Genomic DNA, 20,209 nt, shown 5'->3' with positions numbered 1-20,209 from the left:
TATGGAGCGAGATAGTTATATAAGAAACATTTGGAGCAATTAAGAATTATGGAGCATGTCAATATGAACACAAAAAGAAGCATTAATATGTTAAATCAACGAGTATTTCGTGGAATTAACGATAATCTCAGTTTATCAGTGTGAAGATTTCATGACCAGCATCAAAACAAACAAGGGGGCCAACTGCCCTCATCTGAAGACTTTTATTCATGTAAGGGCCTATTTTAACAATAGGGGCAAACTTTGAACAACCATGGCAGAGGACCTATAGATGATATTATAATATTATTCCAAATATCTAAGCTCTAAGCATTGTACCTTCAGAATAGAACTTTTTAACATTTTTACTTTATACATTTAAGGAAAACTTATGACCTCGGGGTGGGCCAATTTTGACCCCAGGGCTATAATTTGAACAATTTTAGTACAGTTCGACTACACAAAAATGCTTCATGCCAAATATCTAACCTAGCTATATCCTTTTTCAATTCAGAGGAGAAGCTTTATAAGATTTTACTATATATACATATAAGAAAAACCTATGACCCCTGGGGTGGGGCCTTTTTTACATTAAGGGCTAATTTTAAACAACTTTTGTAAAGGAACTATAGATAATATTACATACCAAATATCTAAGCTCTAAGTTTTGTACCTTCAGACAATTAGATTTTTTAAGTTTTTACTATATACATGATTTTAAGGAAAATCTATGACCCTCGAGGCTGGCAAATTTTGACCCCAGGGCTATAATTTGAACAGTCTTGGTAGAGTTTACAGATATTTCTAATGCCATGTTACCTAAGTAAGACAAACTGCCTCAGCATAATGACCAATCAGTATGTGAAATATGAAGTCTTTGTGGTAAATAGTTTTTAAGATAATCAGGGGAAACCATGTGGTCTACCGACGGACAGTCTGACAGACAAACAGACAGACATTTGCAAAACAATATACCCCATCTTCTTTGAAGGGGGCATAATAAAGATGTAAGAAGGAAGTATTGTAAAACAAGAACGTGTTTGTTAAACACAAATGCCCCCCGGCTCCGATTCTTGTCAGTAAGTTTTATTTCAAAAAATGTTTACCCATTCACTCAGTTATGGACAGAAAAATTGCCAAAAAATTGTAAACACAAGTTATATAGCTTGACAGAGTCATGGCATTTTGTAATTGTGAAATATATAAGTTGCCAAGTCATTGCTATGACTTGTGAAGTGATAAATATTCAACTTCATCAAATATATATAAATGTAAGAAATCTATACTTGGCACCCTTGACCTTGACCAACGGACACCTATAGAATATCCTACCAAATATGATATACACCTGTCAATAAATAAAGGCTGTATGGGCAAAAATGTTAAAATCTATTTTGAGCATTGATGACCTTGACCAAACTGACCCCTAACTCCATCCAAAGGAAGAATACCATGCAAGTTATCTTCAAACCAAATATGAAATAAATCTGTCAATAAATAAAGGCTGTATGTGCAAAAGTGTAAAAATCTATTTTTAGCACTTGTGACCTTGACCCAACTGACCCCTTCATCCATCCCAAGTAGGAATAACATGCAGGTTATCTACCTACCAAATATGAAATATATCTGTCAATAAATAAAGGCTGTATGGGCAAAAGTGTAAAAATCTATTTTTAGCACAAGTGACCTTGACCCACTGATCCCTATCCCTATCAAAAGAAGGAATACCGTGCAAGTTATCTTCGTACCAAATGTGAAATATATCTGTCAATAAATAAAGGTTAACCATTATTCATTTTCTAAGTGCTGAAAAGGGCAATAACTTGGTAAATATGGAAGCCATAGTTATGTAACTTGACCAGATCATGTACTTTGTATTGATTAGTAAGTGTGTAAACTAAGAAGCCATTGGTACAGGTAGAACTTAAGAAAAATCCAACTTGCAGTTCTAGGTTAACCTCGTACGGACAGACGGACGGACGGTTCAATTACTATATGCCCGGGGGCATAAAAATACTTACTCACTTTACCAGCTGTACTTATATATTGCCAAAATGCAATAGAAACAAAATAAGGCTTAGCTTTAAATGTATGGCTAATGAGTAATTTTTTGTAAACTGTAATAGGGCACCAAAATATAGCATTAATGAGATTAAATGAGCCTTTAACTTATATAACAAATCATTCTGATAATTTTATTATTTTTTTTACATTAAATTTTTCAGAACATGTCAACATATACATTCGGTACCAGATGAAGTTGATGACTTGTGTAAGGAGATTGTTGCTGATGAAACAAATATTGAGCTGATTCGTATAAAAACTAAACTTGAGGGCGCTAAGAGGGCAAAGAAACTTCTTGTAAAGGAGCTCGATGCACAGAAGGACAAGGCTGTAGAGTCAATAAGACAAGTCAGAAAAGAAATGGAAGGAATACTGGACACACTTGAAAAGGCGACATTAAAAACGTTAGAGGAAAAGTACAAAAATGCCAAAGAGAAATTAGAGAACGAGATTAAAAACCTACATAGACATATTGATGAACTCAAATTATCATCACAAAAGCTAACAAAGTCTGTTGGGAATAAAGCACAGGAGTTTGTCACTGTGAAAACTTCTCAGAAACAAATCAAGGAAGCTAATGAAGCAGAAACAGAGTCCGTGACAAATTCATCAGATGTTAAAGTTGAATTCATTGCTGATTCAACAATAAAGGATGCTTTGAAAGACTTCGAGACATTTGGATTAATTTTAGTGAGTAATACTGTAAAAATAAGAGACAAAATGAATGTTGTGAAAAGCAAGAAACACGTCAACATCTCCCATGTAAATGATAAGGTGACATGTTATGTTAATGGTTCATGCTTCACAGATGATGGACTATTATTTATAGCTGACTTGAACAACAACACATTAAAGCTTATTGATTTGTCCACAAAATCCATTAAAGATCGTCTAGATCTTGATGCACCTCCATTAAGTATTTGTCAAATAAACAAAAACAACTTTGCAGTAAATTTGAACAATAACACCATCCAATTTGTTTCAATGGGAGACAAACTTATTACCACCAAACAACTGAAGCTTGGTCATTACTGTTACGGACTGGCCTACAAAGACAACAAATTATTCATCTCTGATCAAAATGCTGCACTTTACATTCATGATATGAATGGCACATTGTTGCAAACAATTACAACTAATAAACAAGGCGATGCAATCTTCAGTAGCAACAGACATATCAGTGTTAGCAGTAATGGCAAGATGATTTATGTGGCTGATCTTTGGAAAGGTCTGATTGTCCTTGACCATGAGGGAAACTACAAGACAACAATCACTGATCCTGATTTAGTTTCCTTACAGGGTGTTTGTACGGACAAACATGGAAACATATTTGTGTGTGGATCGGGGCAGTCAAAAATTGTTCAGATCAATGAGAATTCTGGGGGGAAAATGGGAGTTCTAGGGGATGTTGGTAATAGTAGGTCTGCTAGCTTTAATTTGCAACATAATAGACTGGTTGTAACCATTGATAACAGTGATACAATTGAGGTTTTTGATTTACTGTAAATCCAATATACTGACAGCAATCAAACTAAATATGAGTGAACTATTTACATTTAATACAAACACAAACGTCTTATAACAAAGAAAAACTTCAAATACTTTTGATGAAGACATTTTATGGATTTTTATTTTCTTTAAATTCAAGTCTCATTGAGATTTTTTTTTCAAACATTAAATCATTTTAGAATATGCTATACACTGATTACTGTGTAATAATGCAGTTTAGTTATGCTAAAATGAAGGGGATATGCTTGTATTATATTTCACTGCTTATATTCTGTGTTATTCTTATTTTTTTATTTAAATGAATAAGAGTCAGGTCATTTTTAAACAAGAACATGTTTGGTAAACACAAATGCCCCTGGCCCAGATTCTTGCCAGTAATTTTTTTTCAAAAAAGGTTTACCCATTCACACAGTTAAGGACAGAAAAATTGCCATAACAAGAACTGTCATTGGTAACAGACAAATGCTGTCCACTCCCCCTAAGCTGGGCCAAGTAGAGACCCTTGACTTGCATCAAACGTATGGTTACAATTAAAAGTGTTTCAATAATATAGAAACATTAAAAATATCATCTCATATTCTCAGTTAGCCCATGTATCAAAAGAAATATCTGTGTGTGAATGACCGAAATATGACAAGACACAATGATCAATGTAGAATTTTAATAATAACAATGATAATAATAATTATAAAGGCTTTATTTAACGGGGCTACATATTAGCCAAAACAATCTTCCATATGTAACTCAACATTTCTACAACATATTTACATCAAAATTGTACAAAAGACAATGTAAAATTATAAAACATAGTATTAACTAGTTATAAATGCAATGACGAACATTAACAATGAAAACTTCAGTAAACATTATTATATTAACATAATACTATGGTACTGGTTTAACCAGAGTTCTTCCACTATATGTAATCTTTTTTTGAATTTTTCAGTATTTTCAGACTGGCGTACATAGAGTGGTATATTATTCCAAATTTTAGTTCCAGAATAAGAAAGTGATTTTCTGTAAAACTCAAGATTAGGTTTAGGGACATGTAGATTAAGATTGTTTGTTGATCTGAGATTTCTGTAATGTAAAGTTGAGACAAATTGAAATTTCCCTATCATGTAGCATGGTGAGTTTTCTTCATGTAATGATTTGTATATCAGGATAGCCTTTTTGTACTCAACCATGTCATTAAATTTCATCCATCTTTATTCTTTGAAAAGAGGGTCAGATGGTGCATCTGTAGCTTAATTTAGGATAATGCGAGCTGCTCATTTCTGAAATTTTAGCATTCTCTCAAAAGTTCATTTGAGCAATTTCCCCAAATTGAACAGTAATAGTCTATATGAGGTAATATAAAAGCATTGTAGAAAAGTTTCCTGGCATGTAAATTGAGAAATTGTTTTAACCATAAAAGGAGATAGGGATTGCTATTGCATTTCTTTATTGTTTGTTCCACTTGAAGTTTCCATGTTAGGCAATTATCAACTTGAACTCCAAGAAGCTTTTCAGATTCAGTGGACTCTATATTATTGTTAAGTAATTGAAGTGATGTAATTGTTGATGCATGAATGCAATGTTGGGTCTTTTTTAGGCTGATATGTACATAGCTTTAGTTTTGTCTGTATTAGGTATCATAGCAACGTGAGTGCACCATTCTTGAATAGAGTGTAGGTCTTTTTGAAGTTTTAAATTGAACATCCTGTAGCACTTATTGTAGCATCATCTGCAAATATATCCATTTCTGAGTGTTCAAGATGTAAAGGTAAATCATTTATATAGATCAAGAATAATATGGGCCCTAAGACAGATCCTTGAGGGACTCCAGCTGAATCAACCAAAGACTCAGATGTGGTACCTGAAACAGATACTTTCTGAGATCTTTCTATTAAGTATGATTGGATCCACTGTAATGTATGATTTGAAAACAACTAAATTTTTCAATGAGTAGTTTATGCTTAACTAGATCAAAGGCTTTTGTTAAGTCAAGAAATATGGTTCCTACAAGATTGTTGTTCTTGATTTGATCAATCCAGTTGTCTACTTTGGATGTTAGACCAGTTTCATAAGAGTGATTTGTTCTAAACCCAGACAGTTTTTGATGAAAAAGGTTATTGTCTTCAAGAAATTGTTTGAGACTATCAGATACATGCTTTTCAATGATTTTTGATAAAACAGGTACAACAGAGATTGGTCTGTATTTATTACCCTTTTTTGTAGATTGGAATTACTTTAGCCATTTTAAATGCAGTAGGAAATTTGCCTGTATCAATACTTAGGTTAATTATTTTAACCAAATGGCTTGAGATAGCATGGCAGCTTAGATTTAAGAAACGAGCTCTTATTTGGTCAAGGCCAGTTGCTTTGCAACAGTCTAGAGTTTTAAGCATGTTCCTCACAAATTTTTCAGATATTGAGGATATTCGAAACAATTGGTCAGTTTTGAAACAATTAGAATTATGAATTCTTAGTCTAGTTTTGTATGATTCGGGTTAGTTATTGACATTAGGTGCCCTTTTAAAAATACTTGTGAAGAATTCATTAAATTGTGTTGCACTTTCACCTGGATCAGTGATTGGTTCTCCATTATCATCGTTAATGTGTGTTTTCACATTGTATAACCATCATCTTTTTAACAGTCAACCTGGCCTTTGAATGTGACAAGTTTTCCTTATGTGCAACAGAGGTATGCCTAGTTATTTCAAAATTCATTCATGGACAACAAAAATGATGACTGGGTATATCCATTGATGCACTTTATAAAAATTTAAACCATGACGTTGATTTTTAAACTACAAACTTATCACAAATTGTTTATAGAACCATATCTTTAATCCAAGTTTATTACAAAATCTGTCACTGAAGGACAAAAAGACATAGACTGGACATGACTATCAAGGCACTATCATATCATGACTTCTGACATTCAAGTATGAACTTGACCTTTGGACTGCTAAGCTAAATTTTGTTCATCATATATCTTAACAAGAATTTGTAACAGAGTAACCAAACTCCCCCGCCTCGGGGAAGTTTTATATGAAGCATAAAATTGTGCTATTTCAAAAGATTGAGGTATGGATCTCATGACTTTTAGTCCAAAATTATGATCAATGCTAGATCTGCAAATGCAACAATAAATTTATTAAAGAAATAAAATGAAACACGGAATTTAAAAATCTATAATGTTAAGCTTTGACCTCTAAGTATGACCTTGACCATGGAGGTAGATGTGCATGTGTTATGCACAACATAGTGTCTTATCATTGTAACTATTTGTGCCAAGTATTTTCAAAATCCCTTTAACTATGAAGAAGTTATAGATCGGACACAAAATATACCCTATAACAGACTATGTAAATCATTGACCTCTAAGTGTGACCTTGACCTTGGAGGTAGGGACACAGGTGCCACGCATGACATATCATCTTATCATTGTGACTATTTATGCCAAGTATTTTCAAAATCCCTTGATCTATGAAGAAGTTATGACGGGACACAAAATATACCATTTAACAGACTCTGTTTACCTTTGACCTCTAAGTGTGACCTTGACCTTGGAGGTAGGGGTGCAGGTGTTGTACTTGACATATCATCTTACTATTATGACTTTTTGTGCCAAGTTATTTCAAAATTTCTTCAACTATGAAGAAGTTCTAGATCGACACAATGTATACCCTATAACAGACTATGTTAATTTTTTACCTCTAAGTGTGACCTTGACCTTGGAGGTAGGGATGCAGGTGTTTCGCATCGTCTTATTACAGTGACTATTTGTGCCAAGTATTTTCAAAATCCTTTGATATATGAAAAAGTTATGAACCGGAAACAAAATATACCCTATAATTAACAGACTATGTTAATCTTTGACCTCCAAGTGTGACGTTGACCTTGGAGGTAGGTGACCGATCGTTGCGCATGACATATTCTCTCATTGTTGTGAACAATTGTGATGAGTATTTACAAAATCCCTTCAAAGATAAGAAATTTATAGACCGGACACAACATATACCCTCAAATAGACAATGTTGACCTTGAATGAGCAAGTAGGGGTCTGGTTGTTGTGCAATTCCTTTGATAAATGACAAAGTTATGGACCGGACACGAAAGTGCGTTGGACAGACCGACTGATAGATGGACGGACAGACAGACGGACATCCGGCCCAATTGGAATAAGGGGCCATTTCTATTGTTATACAGAGGGCCAATGACCCCTTACTCTATTGTTACGGAATGAACTCTATTGTTCTCTTTTGTTCTGTTTACAGTTAGATGGCCCTCTAACCCTATTCGGTAGTGCAGTCAGACGAAAGGAGCCTTTTTATATATCCCCCTTTTTTCTTCGAAAAGGCGGGGGACAATAAGCAGCATATTTATTAGGGCTGGGAACAAATAAGGAATTTGATATTCGAATATTCATTTTCTATATTTTTACAATATATTCGAATATTCGTTTTTACAACATTTATTCCAATATTTCTCTTTAACTTATATGTATCCTAAATTGATTGAGTAGTATTCTATATTACTTTAATATGCTTGGAATAACTGACGATTAAAAAGACCTTCATTACTATGTCAAAGTTTTTTATATTTTATTTATTGTTATTAATCAATATGTATGTTTACTTTTGAAATAAAGTCATAATTTGTTTGTTTTTTGTTCAGTTTCTCTGACTGCTGATCATTTGTCTTATTAACGGAGGTAACTCATGTGACTTGACTGACAGTAATATGAATCATCTTAGCCTCTTGGTATAGGTTAAAGTTAATTAGTTTGTATTTATATTATTTTAAATTATTTTTATAAACAGTCGATTTACTATTTGCCAATTTACCAAAAGTAAATGTGTTATGATTCAATTGAAATACTGCCATCCTTTCGGACAAAAAATAATTTCAAACACTAAGCCTCAATAACACATATTTATATTGAAACTTAACTTGTAAATAAATATTTTTATTTATTTATAATTTTGAATACGGTTTAAAATATTCTAAAGATAATTTAAGCTAAAATGCAGTAAATATCACATGGAGTCTAATTTCTACGAAATAGATATCTTCAGACAGAATATAGACACTTCCCATGCTTTCATAACGCTCCAATTATTTACATTATAAACTGTTAAACAGCTAACTTGCAAACTGTGAAACGGTTGCCCTTTTGATTATCTATACCCAAAACTTTTCACAGTTACTGCGATAATCATTGACACGCATTATGCAAACATATAAAAACCTGGTAAAGTGAAGGTCCAGGGTTTAATTTACGATCTCAATTGAAATTTTAAAGTAATAACAAAAAAAATAAACACATTTCTTTTTGTTTTCGAATATTCGTATTCGTTTTTCAATGTTTGAATATTGGATAGTGTTTTGAATATTCAAATATAATTCCCGGCCCTAACATTTATGCATAATTATTTCAAAGTCCATATACAACTAAAACGGATGGACAAGTGCAACGCTATATGCTCCCCACTTTGTGGAGGCATAAATATGACAAAGCTATACACAAAAGAAGATAATTTATTGGGTATTCACAAATGTCTACTTTGACATATGTTACAGGAGTGACTTTGACCTTTGAACAGAATAATTGACCCCTTTGCCGAACACATCATCATGTCTTACACACTTATGCCTAATTATGAATACCAGAATTGTTGACCGGACACAACCATCAATACACTTGAATGAAAAAATTCATATTATGACTTTGGAATACAAGTGTGACCTTCACCTTTGAGGTCAGGGCCTGATTCATGCTCAAGACATGCCATAATGTCTAATAATTTATTTATGCATAATTATTTCTAAATCCATCCAGGAATGTCAGAATTGTTAAACCAACACAAACATCAGTGTATTCTTACAAAAATTCATATCATGGCTTTTGACCTTGACCTTTGAGGTAGGGACCTGATTTATACTCGCAACACACTATCATTATGTCCAACAATTTTATGCATAATGATTTTTAAATCCATAACTAAAATAAAAATAGAGAAAATTATTTTCTTTACAAATAACATTACACATTACACATGTCTTTAAATCAAATTTAATACATACCTTAATTGTATTAAACTTACCCTTCAAATGGATTTAGTGGCAGGAGACCCTGAAATTGGAGTTGCTGGGTCACATCTGAATGAATACTAGAAGTGAATGTTTCTGGGGAAAAAAAAACAATAACAATAAACATTTAAATGCAAAACCACACATATTTCTGTTTATTTATGGTATTAAAACATGAGAAATATAAATTTTAATGACATTTTCTGCTTGCTATTAAAGGCTTGAGGTCAGTAAGATTTAATGCAGTAACATTAAATTAGCAAGATGATGAAGCAAACATATTAACAACGGGAGACCGTCACATTAATTTTACATAAATATAATATTCTGTTTACCACATATCCAAAATAAGGAAAAGTTTACAGTAAAAAATAGTCTGTTTTCATTGATGCACCTATGGTGTAACACTTATAGCCTGTTTTTACATTATGTTTGTTTATAACGCAAATAACGTGACGTCAAAATGTTATTACACAAGTGTAAGACCGTTTTATTCAACTGCTTTATTACACTTCTGGTGCGAAAAAAAATCCAATGATTAAACAATCGGCTAAAAAAGGAATATTGCATGAAGATGACAGTAACGACAGAGCAAACATAATAGTCTTTTCCTTCAAAACAGAAGAGCTAAAATCAATGTTTATTTCTTAACAAGATTGCATTTGAGAAAAATGCTATGCCACCGCATTATAAGTTCTATGCCTTGTACCTTCAGACAAAAATATTTTTTATCTTTTACTATATGTACATAATGAACATCAATGACCCCCGCGCAATAATTTGAACAATCTTGGTAAAGGTTCACTTTGCAAAGTCTCATGCCATATATTTAACCTCTAGTCTTTGTCAATTCAGAGAAGAAGATTTTTCAATTCAGAGAAGAAGATTTTCAAGTTTTTACTTTATCTTATAAGGAAAACTATCGCTTCTGGGGCAGGGTAATTTTAACACTAGGGGCATAATTATAACAACTTTAGTAGAGGACTCATAGATGATATTATATACCAAATATCAAAGCTCTAAGCCTTGTACCTTCAGACAAGAAGATTTTTTTAATTTTTTTACTATATGTACATAGTGAAAATCAATGACCCCTGGGGGTGGGGCCAATTTTGACCCCAGGGCTATAATTTGTACAATCTTACTAGAGGTTCACTACATAATGTTTCTTGCAAAATATCTTAACTTTAGCCTTTGTAAATTTAGAGAAGATGATTTTGTAAGTTTTTACTATATACATATAAGGAAAACCTATTGCCCCCGGGGCGGGGCTAATTTTGACACTAGAGGCAAAATTTGAACAACTTTGGTAGAGTACCTATAGATGATATTATTTAACAAATATCAAAGCTCTTAGCCTTGTACCTTCAGACAATAAGATTTTTGACTTTTTACTATATGTATATATTGAAAATCAATAACCCCCAGGACGGGGGCAATTTTGATCCCAGGGCTATAATTTGAACAATCTTTCTAGAAGTTCACTTCACAATGTTTCATGCAAAACATCTAACCTCCAGCATTTGTCAATTGCTTGAAAATTTTTTTTAAAGTTTTTACTATAAGTTTTTACTATATACATTTAAGGAAAACCAAGGAACCCCGGGGCGGGGCCGATTTTGACCCCAGGGCTATAATTTGAACAATCTTGGTAGAGGTCTACCAGACAATGCCTTATGCAAAATATGTAAGCTCTTGGATTTTTGGGTCTTTACAAGAAGGTATTTTAAGTTTTTACTATGTGAACATATAGTGAAAATCAATGACCCCCGGGGTGGGGCCGATTTTGACCCCCAGGGCTATAATTTGAACAATCTTGGTAAGGGTCTACCAGACAATGCCTTATGCAAAATATCTAAGCTCTAGGCCTTTTGGGTCTTTACAAGAAGGTATTTTAGGTTTTTACTACATGTACATATAGTGAAAATCAATGACCCCCAGGGCGGGGCCGATTTTGACCCCCAGGGCTATAATTTGAACAGTCTTGGTAGAGGTCTACCAGACAATGCCTTATGCAAAATATCTTAGCTCTAGGCCTTTTGGGTCTTTACAAGAAGGTATTTTAGGTTTTTTCTACATGTACATATAGTGAAAATCAATGACCCCCGGGGCGTGGCCGATTTTGACCCCAGGGCTATAATTTGAACAATTTTGGTAGAGGTCTACCAGAAAATGCGTTATGCAAAATATCTAAGCTCTAGGCCTTTTGGGTCTTTACAAGAAGATTTTTTTAATTTATTCTTATAATTCCTTTTGGTTGCCATGGCAACCAGATTTCTGCATGGAATGTAATTCTTTGAACAACTTTGGAAGCCCTTCACCCAAGGATCAATCCTGCCAAGTTTGGTTGAAATTGGACTAGTGGTTTTTCACAAGAAGATTTTTTAAGTTCACTATATAATCTATATAACACAAACACAAACAAACACACACACAGGTGAAATGCTATATGCCACCGCATCGCAGATGCTGCGGTGGCATAAAAATATAAATTCACAGCGTTTGTCATAAAGTAAAATAGCTGCTTCATACCTCTATTGATGACAGCCAAACATGTAAGTAAAGATGGTAGTGCCTGCGGTAACAACTCGCACAATATGGCATAATGATCATACCTTCAAAATAGAAAATACAGTAGAACTTAGGTAAGTTGAAGTTGAAGGGACTTGCGTAAAAACTTTGACACATCGGGACTTCGACTCATGAATTGGTCTCAATTTGATGACAAAATTTCGAGCTGTTTATATATACAAGCAAGTTACAAAGGGTGTAACAAAAGGAAAGGGAGATAAATAACCAAGCTTATAGTAAATATATCCCCGTGTGATAATCACTCGACACTGGGTCACGGAAGTTCTCAAATGAAAGTAGTTCTTATTGTTTACTTTCAAATACCACTTTTAACAATTAAAGCACGTAATCACACATTTAAACGCAAACAAAGGCTGTTAGAACACAAGGCTATGTTATTAACACCTGTCACACAAGTTGATTCGAAATCATCTTCACAGCTAGAAAAGGTGTGAAAAAGTCTTAAGATCGATGTTGTCAAAATAATCGAAGGACTTCGACTTATTTGTGGTAAATTGTACTTGATTTATTCTATACGGCCCTCTAAAAATAGTTTGACAAATCAAAAAATTCAACACATAAAATTTCAACTCATATATAGTATTTTATAAGGAATATATAGGGGAAAAATCGGGACTTTCATTTTACTTCGACACATCGAGAAAATCAACTAATCGAAGTTCGACTCATAGAAGTTCTACTGTACAATTTATCATTCTTAAGCTGATAATGTAAAAACTCACACATTACTACATAATGTGACTATAATAAAACTAAAGTTATTGAGCAATTGATGGAAAAGTCTCAATATGACCTAAATGATGTAAGTGTAAACTTAAAACAAAACCAGGAACCAATCTTTATGGGTTAAAATTCCCACTAGGGCAAATGAATTCTTTAATGCAAGGAAGCTATCCAGCCAACTTATAGAAAGTCAGTGATTCAATTTCAAGTGCCTATTTGTGATAATAATAACGTAAAGATGGGCAATTGAGGACTTTCTACACCAGTAAACTGAAAAATTGCCATAAACGTGACATGAAACCGACAAAATAAATAAATAGATATATAAAAACAATATCATTTGATATACATGTAGTTGTTGCTGACAGATAGATTCTAGAGACATTAATCTTCAGCATTAGAAAAAACTAAAACTGTGTCCAAAGGACACGGATGCCCCCACTGTGCAGATGTGCTCGTAAACAAGAGCATGCATATCTGTATGTAAGATTTTTATGTGGAACTTTTTATTAACTGCCATCCGGTTTAAGAGGAGTTGCGTTCAAAATATTTCTATATGGTATATAGTGAAAAAATCAACAAAGGGTTATAATTCTGTTAAATTTGGTCGCAGCAAAAATTCTCTCCTTTACTTCCATCTACACATTAAGGTTGTTCATCCCTGGAAGTTAAAGCAAAATCTGCCATCCGGTTTAAGAGTAGTTGCGTTCACAAAATTTCTACATGTTTTATAGTGAAAAAATCAACAAAGGGTTATAATTCTGTTAAATTTGGTCGCAGCAAAAATTCTCTCCTTTACTTCCATCTACACATTAAGGTTGTTCATCCCTGGAAGTTAAAGCAAAATCTGCCATCCGGTTTAAGAGGAGTTGCGTTCAAAATATTTCTATATGGTATATAGTGAAAAAATCAACAAAGGGTTATAATTCTGTTAAATTTGGTCGCAGCAAAAATTCTCTCCTTTACTTCCATCTACAAATTAAGGTTGTTCATCCCTGGAAGTTAAAGCAAAATCTGCCATCCGGTTTAAGAGTAGTTGCATTCAAAAAATTTCTATATGGTATATAGTGAAAAAATCAACAAAGGGACATAATTCTGTTAAATTTGGTTGCAGCAAAAATTCCTTCCTTTACTACCATCTACACATTAAGGTTGTTCATCCCTGGAAGTTAAAGCAAAATCTGCCATCCGGTTTAAGAGTAGTTGCATTCAAAAAATTTCTATATGGTATATAGTGAAAAAATCAACAAAGGGACATAATTCTGTTAAATTTGGTTGCAGCAAAAACTCCTTCCTTAACTACCATCTACACATTAAGGTTGTTCATCCCTGGAAGTTTAAGCAAAGTCTGCCATCCGGTTTAAGAGGAGTTTCCATTGTTATTTTCTTTTGTTTAATAGAGGGCCATGGCCCCTTATTCTATTGTTACGGAATGAATTCTATTGTTCTCTTTTGTTCTGTTAACAGTTAGATGGCCCTCTATCCCTATTTGGTAGTGCGGACGTTCCTACGAATGGTCATTTATTGGGTACTTCTTTTGTTTAAAAGTACCCAATAAGACAAAAAAAATTCCCAACAGTACTGACGGAATGAATAGAATTACCCAACAAGTGTCCTCTCGTGTGTTCAAGGTACCCAACAAGTGTCCTCTCGTTTGCCCTGACAGACGGACAAGTGCAACGCTATATGCTCCCAACAAAAGCACAATTTTATGTTGAACCAGCTATTAATAAACATTATTTTTTGTTTTTCATCACAATATACTTCTAATTTTGGATTTTTCACATTTTAATCAAGTGTTTGACATGCTTGACAGGTTGTGATTGTAAAAGGTGTCAAGATATAACCCAAATTTTACAGGAAAATCGTTCGGAATTCATAATTTGGAAGTTCCGGAACTCAGAGGTATTTATTGAATAGAACACAGGAGAAATTTTGGGAGAATGAAAAATTTTCGGATTTCAGAAGTTCCCGGATTTTTGAAGTTCGCGAATTCAGAAGTTACACTGTATATTTACATAGGAGTAAAATATGTGTAAACCAACTTTCTATTCTTATGTAGGCATTTATAATTCAGTATGTACATATAGCATGCCTGTCCCAAAAAATACAACGTTAAAATGACTCTTCAATGATGTTATTGCCTACAAAAGGTTTTGACTGTATTATATATAGGATATGGACTGGATATAAGTTTACCTATATATCATACAACTCACCTTTGCCAGCCTGTTATTGCAATACCCTTGATGTTTTCAAACTTTGATTTGATATGATCTAGAACACTCAGCCAGGTGAGATGATTGTCCACATGATACATAATGTTGGTAGCATACATACATGCCCCTGTAGCACCTTTAAAAGCACTCGCCACCCAAATGTTACTAAACACTTTGGAAAAACGATCCCATATATCTACAATATTGAAACAACTTTAAAATTAAACCACATCAAAAACAAGCACTTGTTAATTAAACATTTAATCTAGAGAACTAATTGGCAATACTATCTATTGTCTTAATAAAATTTAGTACATGTATAATGTTTTTAAAAAACTTTATTTAGTTTTGTTTGTTTGATTGGGTTTTACGTCACACCGACACAGTATAGGTCATATGGTGAAGTTCCAGCTTTTCTAGTGGCGGAAGACACGAACAGGCACCTGAGTACAACCACCGACGTTCCGTAAGCTAGCTGGATAGCTTCCTCACATGAAAGAATCCAAAGTCCCTGACAAGATTCGAAACCACAGCAAGTGATTTGAAGTGAACGACCTTAATCACTCAGCCACAAACTTAAAATGAATGAATAAATACAAAAACACATTTAAATGTCATAAATTTACATGTGAGCAGCAGAAAACTAATTACAATACTTACAAAAATTATTCAATGAAAAAATTTATAAACATAATATTAAATTATTAAATTCAAGGGAGATAACTCACCAGGTGGTAACAGGAATGAGGGGAGGTAATGCCATACCATAATTTCTACAAGACTTCCTAAACCAGACTCTGAAATTATGATATGAAGTTCTTGAAATGATCAAAGTAACACATTACCATTTTAAAAGCTGACATTCTTCATACATTATATTTGCCTGTAATCTTTTTATAGTGTCGATGTAGGGCTACAAATCAGATCTTAAAAGTCTACAAGGTCAGGATTTTGATTGGTCAGTGAACATCCTGTGGCAGTTTCTGACCAATCAAATACCCAAGGTCTGAGTTTAAGCTTAGAGAATGTCTTTTTAACCTCAGAAGCTGGTAAATAAATTCCAAATCACTAATAAATTGTTGTTGTTGTTTTTTTCTGTGACATACTGCTTAATTCTTTTGATAATTCAGCTGTAAAGATCAATTAACTTTCAAGCTAATTATCACTGTAAACCTGCATTATACTTTGAAAATGTTTTTAATTCAACATATGAACCTTAACTCTGTACTGAGCTAAATTGACCAGCTTTCCTAGCTTTACTACAAATGTACTTTTGAAACCCATGATGAGAACAGCTTCAAATACAAACCAAACTAAAGAATTAGAACAAAATTTTACCTGCAAGAACAGGAAGTTCTAGAAAACGTAGCATGTCGTCCCACATTATGATTGTGATATGTGGGTATTTTTCTTTGATGAACAAACAAACAGCCCTAACATGGGCAAAGAACAGCTGTTGTACAGTCCAGTTCTCCATTAACATCTTCCTTTTACATCTTTCACATACCCCTAGGTGATACACCTGTAACAAATTCATAAAAACAAGTTTTAATTAAATCTTTGTAACATACACTCAGGCATGCCTTATAATCATCTTTGTTTCACCTCCAGCAACCCATGCCAGTTTGGATAGGGTAGGTAAGTCAATAAAATATATCTTTCATCATCTCAAGGACAAAATGGTTATTACTTGAATAACATACAGAAAGAAGGTAGCCTAAATGAGCGTAGGCCTAGTGGTTAAGGTATCTGCCTCTCAACCCAGGGATCATGGGTTCACTCCGTAATTGTATCAAAACCATGCTTCTTCATATGACAGTACTCAGGTTGGTTCCAGGAAACGGACTCGAAAGTGATTGATATAAGTTGCAAGAGCTTCTTTTGCAATCCAACTTAAACCAAAAAGAAGGTAAAAACTAGAGGCTTGAAATTATTATACATGTACTAAAAAAATTGATATAAATGGGAGAAGAAAAATTTATCTTCAATCAGTATTGTTCCTTACCTCGTCACCTCCGATATGAAAATATTGTATGGCAGGGTGTGCAGTCATCACCTGATCTATAATCATACTTATAACAGTCAGAGAATCTGAAATATGTGCATTTGTTCAATAAATAACTTTAGAAACTGTAAAGCATGCATTTTTAAATTCACTGTCTGATTGCCCACAATAGATGCAAATTAAACTATAATTGCTTGTTTGGGGTTTTAAGTTACACAAATATTGTGAAGGTCATATGGGGACTTTCCAGCTTTACTGGCTGGTACAGAAACACCCCAGGTGCCTTTCTGAGCATTATTTCGGGCATGAGCCACTGGCACCTTGGTACAAGTAAAATCATGGACATTCAATTAGATAGCTTCCTCATTTGAAAGAATTCAAAGTGCCTAATGCCTGGATTTAAAACCAAAGCAGTGAGGGGCAAGTGGTTTGATGTCAAATACCATAACATCTATGCCATGGAAGCTTCTATAATCTTAATCATATTCTATCCAACAAAGGCTTGAAACTGTTATTTATTATTAAACAAAGAAATAGCTTTATCAAACCTGATTATTATTCAATTTCAGTTCTTCTTTTATGCTAAAAATAAAACGAACCAATTACACCCCCTTTGAAACAAAGAATATAAAGCAAAACTATGAATTTGAAATGATTCATATTTTAAAACAATAAAATTTTACAAATTATTTCAGAGAAGAGTACAGAAAACATGTTGATATTACATACCTGCATTAGATGGGCACAGGGCACTAGGGTATCCTTCTAACTCACACAAACTTTTAAACTTTTCATGCTTCAACACAAACTAGAAAACAATAAAACAGTAACATTGCCTTAAATGTGAAAATAAAAATATTTCAGAAACATTACATTGAAGACTTGTATCAACAAATTCCATCTGAATTACCTGTATATTCTACGTATACAAGACTACCATAGTTTTACCACACAGGTTGGGAAATTATAACATTTAGACATCGCATATATTTTTTTTCTCTGTATCTTTATGCCACCCCTTTTAAATTGGAAAAATTAATTAAGAATCATTATGTAATAAAGAATATCAAAATGATTTAATTTACTCATATATTTTTCAAATATTTCTCGATACACATACGTGTACAGCATGATGTATACAGGAAAATGTCCCCCTGGCACCCTTTAACTGATTAGTTTGTTTTTTTTAAAAAAACTGAAATTATTTGAACAATTTTGTTCACCAAAAGGATCATTTTGGTGTAATAAAAAATAAGTAAAAAGATAAAAATATGCAATAATAATTATAAGAAATAACCTTGAATCAATAACAGTCCAGAATTATTGATAAAATGCATTTTTCAGATAAACAGTTTGTCCATGGTGTTCCCAAAACTCCCATAATATTTTGTTCTACCTTGCAAATAGATAGTACAATATAAATATTGGCTTCTGAAGATATAAATAAAAACATGTCATCCATTTTCGGAACTTTAGAAGGAGATGACAGGAAAACTATTGAAGTTATAAGAACTATTAGATCACTATCAAAAATCATTTACAAAGCGTTTATGTCATGTATGTGCTTGACTATAAAACTGAATAAAGAAGACATAGACTCAAACCACATACCTCAAAATGTCCGAATGTCTGAATAAGAGGTATAACAGTAAGACTATTGTCTTCGGCAAGCTGAAGTAACTCTGCTATATTGTCTTTACTGGAAAATAAATTCACTTTGTTCATTATGTTTATCATATCAATTTTCAAAAGAAAAATTAGTTAACATTATAAAGTCGAAAACAAAATTTCAAGTCACACCAACAAAGTAGAGGTCATGTGCTACTTTCCAGCTTTACTAGTTGAGGCAGACCTCAGGTGCCTCTCTGTGTGTTATTTCTGGCATGTGTGGGCAACTGAGTAGAACCAACTAATCACACAAGAGCAAGTTTAACCTGGCTTGTATCTGTACAAATCCTATCAGAAACAATTTTCAGGCTTAAACTGGTCAGATTTTAGTCACATGATTGGTCAGATTTCAGATTCATAATTGGTCAGATTTCAGTAAGATTTCAGATACATGATTGGTCAGATTTCAGTTACATGATTGGTCAGATTTCAGGTACATGATCGGTCAGAAACCGGCACAGAAACTGAGAATGTGCACTGACCAATAAAAAATCATGATATCCGAGACAGTTCTCTGAAAAAACATTTTAAAAGCTTGAGACAGTTCTCTACAAACTATTGTCAACTGAGAATCCTTCACCTTACCTATAAGCATATCTCTGAGATAATTCCTCTAACTGACCAACATATGGGAACATATCTTCATATTCTAACAACAACCCTGTAGCTCCATTCTTCTTTAGAATTGGAAACAACTGAAACAAAATATTCATTTAAACAATGTTGTTTTAAAAGGCAGAACTATGAAATGAAAAAGGAAACAAGTTTTTTTTTGCCTTCTATTTGAAATTGATATACTTTATATGTATGCTCCATCTTATATACAAATTATCAAGGTGCCCATCAAGAGGCAGGTGCATTGATCTAATGGTAACACTGTTTGACTACAAACCCAGTTGTCATATGTCTGATATGCCACCCCCCACACCACTTCGAATAGGGAAACTAGATAATAATGGCCCTTAGTGATCTCTGATAATTAGTTATTTTCAAAAAATGTATAAATATTATTTAAATAAAGTATGAGATAAACACCTGATTGCATAGAAGATATTTGAGCCACGTCATGACAAAACTAACATAATGGGTTTGCGACCAGCATGGATCCAGACCAGCCTGCGTATCCGCGCAGTCTGATCAGGGTCCATGCTGTTCGCTATCAGTTTCTCTACTTGTTATAGGGTATGTAAGCGAACAGCATGGATCCTGATCAGACTGCGCGGATGCGCAGGCTGGTCTGGATCCATGCTGGTCGCAAACCCATTATGTTGGTTTTGTCGTGACACGGCTCATTTGTTTAGTTCAGTGTTGGATCTGAATATATTTCACCGAGTGACCACCAAAAAGTATATTTCATGAGTGGCACAGC

At 33.5% G+C, this 20,209-nt stretch overlaps 2 protein-coding genes across 4 annotated transcripts in view; one reads left to right on the top strand and one right to left on the bottom strand.

The window, feature by feature from the left end:
- Window positions 1-8,203, top strand: part of LOC132724392 (uncharacterized) — a 32,885-nt gene extending 24,682 nt beyond the window's left edge. For both annotated transcript variants that reach the window (XM_060709245.1, XM_060709246.1), the window contains exon 2: window positions 2,205-8,203. In XM_060709245.1, coding sequence (XP_060565228.1) covers window positions 2,205-3,549 — 1,345 coding nt within the window. In that variant the 3' untranslated portion in view covers window positions 3,550-8,203. The remainder of the gene's footprint in view (window positions 1-2,204) is intronic.
- Window positions 1-19,535, bottom strand: part of LOC132724393 (hexosaminidase D-like) — a gene marked incomplete at its 5' end in the record, with an annotated part of 49,955 nt that extends 30,420 nt beyond the window's left edge. For both annotated transcript variants that reach the window (XM_060709248.1, XM_060709247.1), the window contains 9 exon segments: window positions 9,648-9,729; window positions 12,166-12,248; window positions 15,168-15,363; window positions 15,896-15,964; window positions 16,506-16,689; window positions 17,173-17,258; window positions 17,902-17,980; window positions 18,784-18,871; window positions 19,426-19,535. In XM_060709248.1, the coding sequence (XP_060565231.1) occupies window positions 9,648-9,729; window positions 12,166-12,248; window positions 15,168-15,363; window positions 15,896-15,964; window positions 16,506-16,689; window positions 17,173-17,258; window positions 17,902-17,980; window positions 18,784-18,871; window positions 19,426-19,535 (977 nt within the window).
- Window positions 19,536-20,209: the final 674 nt, after the last annotated feature.

Source organism: Ruditapes philippinarum, unplaced genomic scaffold, assembly GCF_026571515.1.
Source record: "Ruditapes philippinarum isolate M1 unplaced genomic scaffold, ASM2657151v2 ctg5605_1_1_1_1, whole genome shotgun sequence".
NCBI lineage: Eukaryota > Metazoa > Mollusca > Bivalvia > Venerida > Veneridae > Ruditapes > Ruditapes philippinarum.
Note: the sequence above shows the minus strand (reverse complement) of the source record. Positions and strands in the feature narration are given on the sequence as shown.